The 6,764-nt window shown below is 36.7% G+C and overlaps 1 protein-coding gene across 1 annotated transcript; it reads left to right on the top strand.

The window, feature by feature from the left end:
* Window positions 1-671: 671 nt before the first annotated feature.
* LOC103522382 lies at window positions 672-6,741 on the top strand (the record flags this gene model as incomplete). Its single annotated transcript, XM_008487482.3, has 3 exons — window positions 672-851; window positions 2,346-2,461; window positions 2,879-6,741. Coding segments are annotated over 3 exons (3,593 nt in total), but the record flags the coding sequence as incomplete, so codon positions are not given.
* Between the last annotated feature and the right edge of the window lie 23 nt (window positions 6,742-6,764).

The raw sequence follows: 6,764 nt of genomic DNA, 5'->3' as shown, positions 1-6,764 counted from the left end.
AAGAGAAAACTCCAAGTGATGCAACCTGCAAAAGAGAGAAACCAAAAGTTCAGTCAATAGAGAAACTTTTAATTTGAAATGTCCAATCACTATTCATTCGAGCTCTAAAAATAGATTTACCTACGGAGATGACCTGACGAGAAACTAATTAATAAGAAGTCAAATTACATTAGAAATAATAATATATTAGGAGTATGCCATCACTACAAACTAGTTTCGTCATTAGAAGTAGATATAAACACAAGTTTTAGTTCTTTTACCTCTCACCTCTGCTATAAAGTAGACCACTAAGAGTTAACAAGTGATCATTATAATTATTCTTTGTTACTTACTACTGATATTTTGCTGTCCTTATTTAGTTGTAGTTGGATAGAATAAGTTCACTTCGTGAGCACGATATTGTCATAATATACTTTAGGAACATACTGTGACAATAGCACAGACTTAAGTGTATAGTATAGATTTTATAGAAGAATAAATATTACATGCATTATTGATTTCTAACTTCTGTTGATATGATAAGATCAACTTTTCCTTAGATTATTATTATAGGTTTTGTGCAGTCGCATATCTTTCTCCTTTCACGCACGTCGCTTGAGAGTTGGAATGTCTTTGGTATTCGGATCAACAAGGCAGATCAAAAAAAAAACTTTCGGGGGGAACTCTGAAAGGTCTGATCGTGATAAAAGAGTGGGGTGTTCAAGACGCTATCTTTTGGTTTTCTTCACAGGTGCTTTCGAGGTATGAATTCGCTTACAAAATCACTCATGACGAAGGAGCAGAGCAGGGCCACCAAGCATCCAATGAGGGGGTCAAAAGTTCCGGACAGTATTACGTGAATCTGGCCGGTGGTGAGAAGCAGACTGTCAACTATGTGGCCGATGAAAATGGCTTCCATCCGCACTACACGTTCAAGAGCAGCTCGAGTGAATCTCATTTCAAACTGGGTGACCAAGTGAAACCTTTGGTGAGTTCAAATGCTTTTCGAGTCTATCAGAATTAAGTTTTGTGGGAAAATAGGTATGTACCTATATGATATGTGGGCGAGTAGTAGGACATTAATCTGATGGACGGCGAATGAAAGCTAAATTTGATAAAGATAACGTAAAAATTAATAGATTGATAGCGTGCATAATAATCACCGAAAATACTATAGGCTCCTATAACTACCTACTGTGCATACTTGTTTGAAGATTGAATAATTTTGAAAAAGTTGGGTTACGTAGGTATCTAGGTAGGTATAAAATTTATAGTAAGGTAGGTAGATAGATTTGTAAAATTCTGAATTTTATTATAAAGCTAAAACCAGATTTTTGTGTTTTTCAACCAAGTATTTTCACTAATGAAAGCTCATAGATTGACTTTTTAGTGGACCCGGGAGGAAGAGAAAGAGGGTCAAAGGAGGGAGTATGGGTTTTTTAGTGGATGTGCCAAAAAAGCACCCATCTATTTACTCTATTTATGTCGGCGAGTAGTAGGACATTAATCTGATGGACGGCGAATGAAAGCTAAATTTGATAAAGATAACGTAAAAATTAATAGATTGATAACATGCATAATAATCACCGAAAATACTATAGGCTCCTATAACTACCTACTGTGCATACTTGGTTGAAGATTGAATAATGTTGAAAAAGTTGCGTTACGTAGGTATCTAGGATAGAATAAGTTCACTTCGTGAGCACGATATTGTCATAATATACTTTAGGAACATACTGTGACAATAGCACAGACTTAAGTGTATAGTATAGATTTTATAGAAGAATAAATATTACATGCATTATTGATTTCTAACTTCTGTTGATATGATAAGATCAACTTTTCCTTAGATTATTATTATAGGTTTTGTGCAGTCGCATATCTTTCTCCTTTCACGCACGTCGCTTGAGAGTTGGAATGTCTTTGGTATTCGGATCAACAAGGCAGATCAAAAAAAAACTTTCGGGGGGAACTCTGAAAGGTCTGATCGTGATAAAAGATCAGTCGCATATCTTTCTCCTTTCACGCACGTCGCTTGAGAGTTGGAATGTCTTTGGTATTCGGATCAACAAGGCAGATCAAAAAAAAAACTTTCGGGGGGAACTCTGAAAGGTCTGATCGTGATAAAAGAGTGGGGTGTTCAAGACGCTATCTTTTGGTTTTCTTCACAGGTGCTTTCGAGGTATGAATTCGCTTACAAAATCACTCATGACGAAGGAGCAGAGCAGGGCCACCAAGCATCCAATGAGGGGGTCAAAAGTTCCGGACAGTATTACGTGAATCTGGCCGGTGGTGAGAAGCAGACTGTCAACTATGTGGCCGATGAAAATGGCTTCCATCCGAGTATTACGTGAATCTGGCCGGTGGTGAGAAGCAGACTGTCAACTATGTGGCCGATGAAAATGGCTTCCATCCCCACTACACGTTCAAGAGCAGCTCGAGTGAATCTCATTTCAAACTGGGTGACCAAGTGAAACCTTTGGTGAGTTCAAATGCTTTTCGAGTCTATCAGAATTAAGTTTTGTGGGAAAATAGGTATGTATATGAGATAGTATGAAGAAATATAGGTAAACTGACAAGTTTTTACCTCCTCTTAAGGTCTATCAGAATTAAGTTTTGTGGGAAAATAGGTATGTATATGAGATAGTATGAAGAAATAAAGGTAAACTGACAAGTTTTTACCTCCCATGGGTGACCAAGTGAAACCTTTGGTGAGTTCAAATGCTTTTCGAGTCTATCAGAATTAAGTTTTGTGGGAAAATAGGTATGTATATGAAATAGTATGAAGAAATAAAGGTAAACTGACAAGTTTTTACCTCCTCTTAAATTGAAGGAAGGCAAGATTTCAAATTCACTTTTACAAAAACTAAATAATATCCATGTTGCACTTGTTTTCCAGAACTTATCGCATACAGACAAATACGAAATCAATTTCGAATCCCAGAACGGTAAGATTAAGAATGTTGACAACACGGAGAGCTATGCCACCTCACCTTCCCCCACTACTCTATCCTCCACTGAATCAATCTTATTAAATGAAGTGAACACTGCCCTACCATCCAGCATCCATCCAGATATACTCAAGTTGTCCAGACCAGAAGGGACTGTGTATACCCCTTCTTTCTCAACATCGGAATCTACAGAGTCTGTGCGCTATGAAACACCATCCGAAGTTTCAACTACTAGTCCTGTTACCAATGCCAGTCCATCCTCTTCTACTCGGAACATTGAAGATAATGAGAACTCGTTACGTCACAATATTCAAGACCCTAATCTACCCCAGTCTCCACTATTTGTATCTTCTTCTGAAAGGTTCCTCACCCTCTCGACCACTTCTGAGAAGACGCCAATGAAAGTTTATCCTTCCACACCAGGGAGCGCTACAACAGCCTCTAATGTATTTTACGTTAATGCTCAATCAGATTATAATTCAACAACTGCCATGTTAGAAGGTTTTGAATCTTATTTAAAAGAATATTTGAACGCAAATGAAGTGAAATCAAATGATATTGATTCCAATTTCAAAGTTATATCTGATAAGAGTGAATTAGATAAGTTAATTAAAAATGATGGAAATGAATATGAAATAATCAAACTGTCTGATATAATGGCAGAGAAGAAAAGAAGAGAGAATGAAAAGTTAACTGTTGAAGCAACAACGCCAATGTACTTTGAAACGCAAAACATTTATACCCAGATACCATCTACGTATAGTACTCGTAGTATGGATTCTACTTCAACTGTTCCTCAAGGATCTAAGGATTCTGGTGAACCTTTGGGTTTAATGAAATACTTTGAAGTCAAAAATGAAGACAAAGAACAGTATAAAATATCAAGGGGCAATTTTGAAAACGAAAATTTGAACTCTTTTGTTGATAAACACACAGATCCAGACTCCGCCACATCGGAATTATCTAATTTACAGTCATCACAACAGTTTGCTGTAAACTATGGTGACAAAACGACAAATAGCAATTCAAAGTCAACTTTACACACAAAAGAACCTACGTATGGAAATGAAGAAAAGCTCTCTGTCACCTATAGTGAATCATCAAGTTATACAGCTGAACCAACATTTAACACAATTTTACCCTATAAAAATACATCTCCGTCCGACAATGCTGCTCCATCTACTGAAATCTATTCAGGTCAAAAGAGAATTGTCGAGGCAAAAATTATTGACAATGAAGGCAAAGAACTAAATTCTGGAAATCAGTTCGCATATTATCAAAGTGGAAATACTCCAAGAAGTCAAGTTCAGGAACAGATTTATTTCAAGGAACTTCAAGGGGACGGAGCAAAGCTGGATAAAAATAGTCAAGTATTTTACTCCAATATTCCTGTGCAGCAATTGAATGGACTAACCCCAGATTCTCTTTATTCTCAGTTACAAAACAATATCAATCAAAAACAACTCATTTATAACAACCAATTCCCTATCAACAATCAGCCGGATTTATCAGCTTACAATGTAATCCCTTTTCCATATAATATCCAACCTAACTCGGAACAATACGGAAACGTGGCGCTCCTTGAAAACGTGGATGTGAGGTACCAAACAAACACAAATAATATCGTTTCAAGTACTCAATCGAGTTTATATGATAAACCTATTATTGTAGCTGAAATGAATAACACTCATGAATCGCCAAAAATTGTCTCCCAAAGCAATGGTGAATCCGGACACATGGTAAAAACAATTGACAGCCTTTCAAATATACAGAATACTGTCAACACTGCCACTACCATAAATGATATTGAGGCTGCAAAAGTAGATCAATTACAGTTAACCACTCCAAAAACTGTTTCTAAGAAGGACATTGACAACAATAAGCTTGATGATGGTTATGTCGAAAGGCAAAATATCAAAGAAATGCCATCTTACACAACAACTATCGAAGTATTCAAATCGGTCCCAGTAGAACAATATGTCATTCCTGATATACCTACACCTGTACAAAAACCTTTGGTAGGAGAAATTAAACAATATCAGCATATCCAAATAAATCAACATCCCTACCAGACTCAAGCACCTATTCACAATACAAGTCCATATCCTTATCAACAGGTGACTCCTGTACCAAAAACAAGATTACAACCAGTATTTAGTTCTCAACCTCAGCGTCAACCATTATTTAGACCAGATCCAAGTTATTTTAACAATGAACAAAAATACTACACTGACCAATTAGGAGAAACTAAAACTCCTTACAACAATCAGGAGCCTATCCCTATTCCATTGAACTATGGTCTCAAAGACTTACCATCAGGTCATTTGTCATATCGAACACCTCTGTCTCATCAGTTACAATCCATACAACAGTACGGAGTACCACAGTATTCTGTGTTCACAAATCCCTTGTCACCTAGCTCAATGGCAGTAGTTCATCCTAGTTACAGTATTAGTGTCAACCCATTGCCTCTTCATCAAGTACAACAGCAAATGGTGAGTAACAGTGTCCCCTATGCGTCACAATTCTATCCCCACTACATTCCTGCAGATGTGAATATCTCACATCCTAATCTCATCAATCCAGGTCCAACCATAAATTCTCAAGTTAAATACTATCAACCTGAGAAATCAATTTCTGCTGAAATATATTCAGATTCAGATCCTTATTACTATCCAAAACCAATCCATAATCCATTTGATTACCCAGCCAAACAAGCTTACAATCACAAAACCAGACTAGTTCCTGTTGCCCAGCACTTTAATATACCGACCACGGTTCTTCATTTGGTTCGAACGCCTTACAAGTCAACGCTCAACAAACTCAAGACAAATAAATACAACCCCAATGAAAGCTACTACCTGAAGGAAATGTATAACTATGCACCTCAGTTCTCAAAGGAAAACTATCGTTATGAGGGGTCCCTCCATAATCCTCAATTCCCTGAGACAATGCATTACGATGGTCGCTCTAAACATGCACCATTCAGACCAAGTTTTCCTATGTACGATTCTGTGTATCCTCCAATGGCATACTATGAAACCCAATATATGGCACCTAATGAACAAATCAGTAATAATAATAATAATTACAGGAGGCCACATGTTAGGTCAATTAGAAGACCAAATACCAGTGGAAATATGAAAAAGTTAAACGTAGAATATGGTGGCTTTAAACCTCCAATGGTGCCTTCGACTGAAATCAAGGACGGAGATGTTGTACAGGCTAGTTCGACTGAAAAGTAAGCTTTCTAACTTTTGCCATTATGACAATACCAGTGCCATATTTGTAAATGCAAATTCCTATGTCTTGCGAACCTCAATTGATGGCAAAAGCACATTGATGTGACTGCGACAGTGTGATATGAGTGGAGCTTGGTAAGTTTGAGTTTATTTGTAAATTTTGAATGAAATATTGTAAAGTTACTTGTTTGTAGGTAATATGTAATAGTTGTAATAGATAGGAATGAGCCGCCTCTATCGCTGCCCACTTTCAATCAAGTCAAAGGCAATCTAATGATTTTTTAGAGCAATAAATTTCCATAAATGTACCTAAAGTATGTTGTATGGTTGTATGTACAAAGAATGATAACGATGAAAGCCAGCTTTTTACTTTCCTTATCCTATAGGAAGGAAAGTAATGTATTTAGCCATTTGTTTGTAAAATAGTGGGTTTGTGGATATACAGGTAGATACTCGTTTTTTGGTGGAAATTTTCTTTGACGTTTGATTTTCCATGTGGAAACGTTAGGAGTTGAAACTTTTGTAGTCTGATTTGTGTTACCTGTTTTGTATACCGTTTCACTTTATTTTTGTTTGTAAGTAAATTGTTTAT

Source organism: Diaphorina citri, unplaced genomic scaffold, assembly GCF_000475195.1.
Source record: "Diaphorina citri unplaced genomic scaffold, Diaci psyllid genome assembly version 1.1 scaffold8191, whole genome shotgun sequence".
In the NCBI taxonomy this organism is placed as follows: Eukaryota; Metazoa; Arthropoda; class Insecta; order Hemiptera; family Psyllidae; genus Diaphorina; species Diaphorina citri.
Note: the sequence above shows the minus strand (reverse complement) of the source record. Positions and strands in the feature narration are given on the sequence as shown.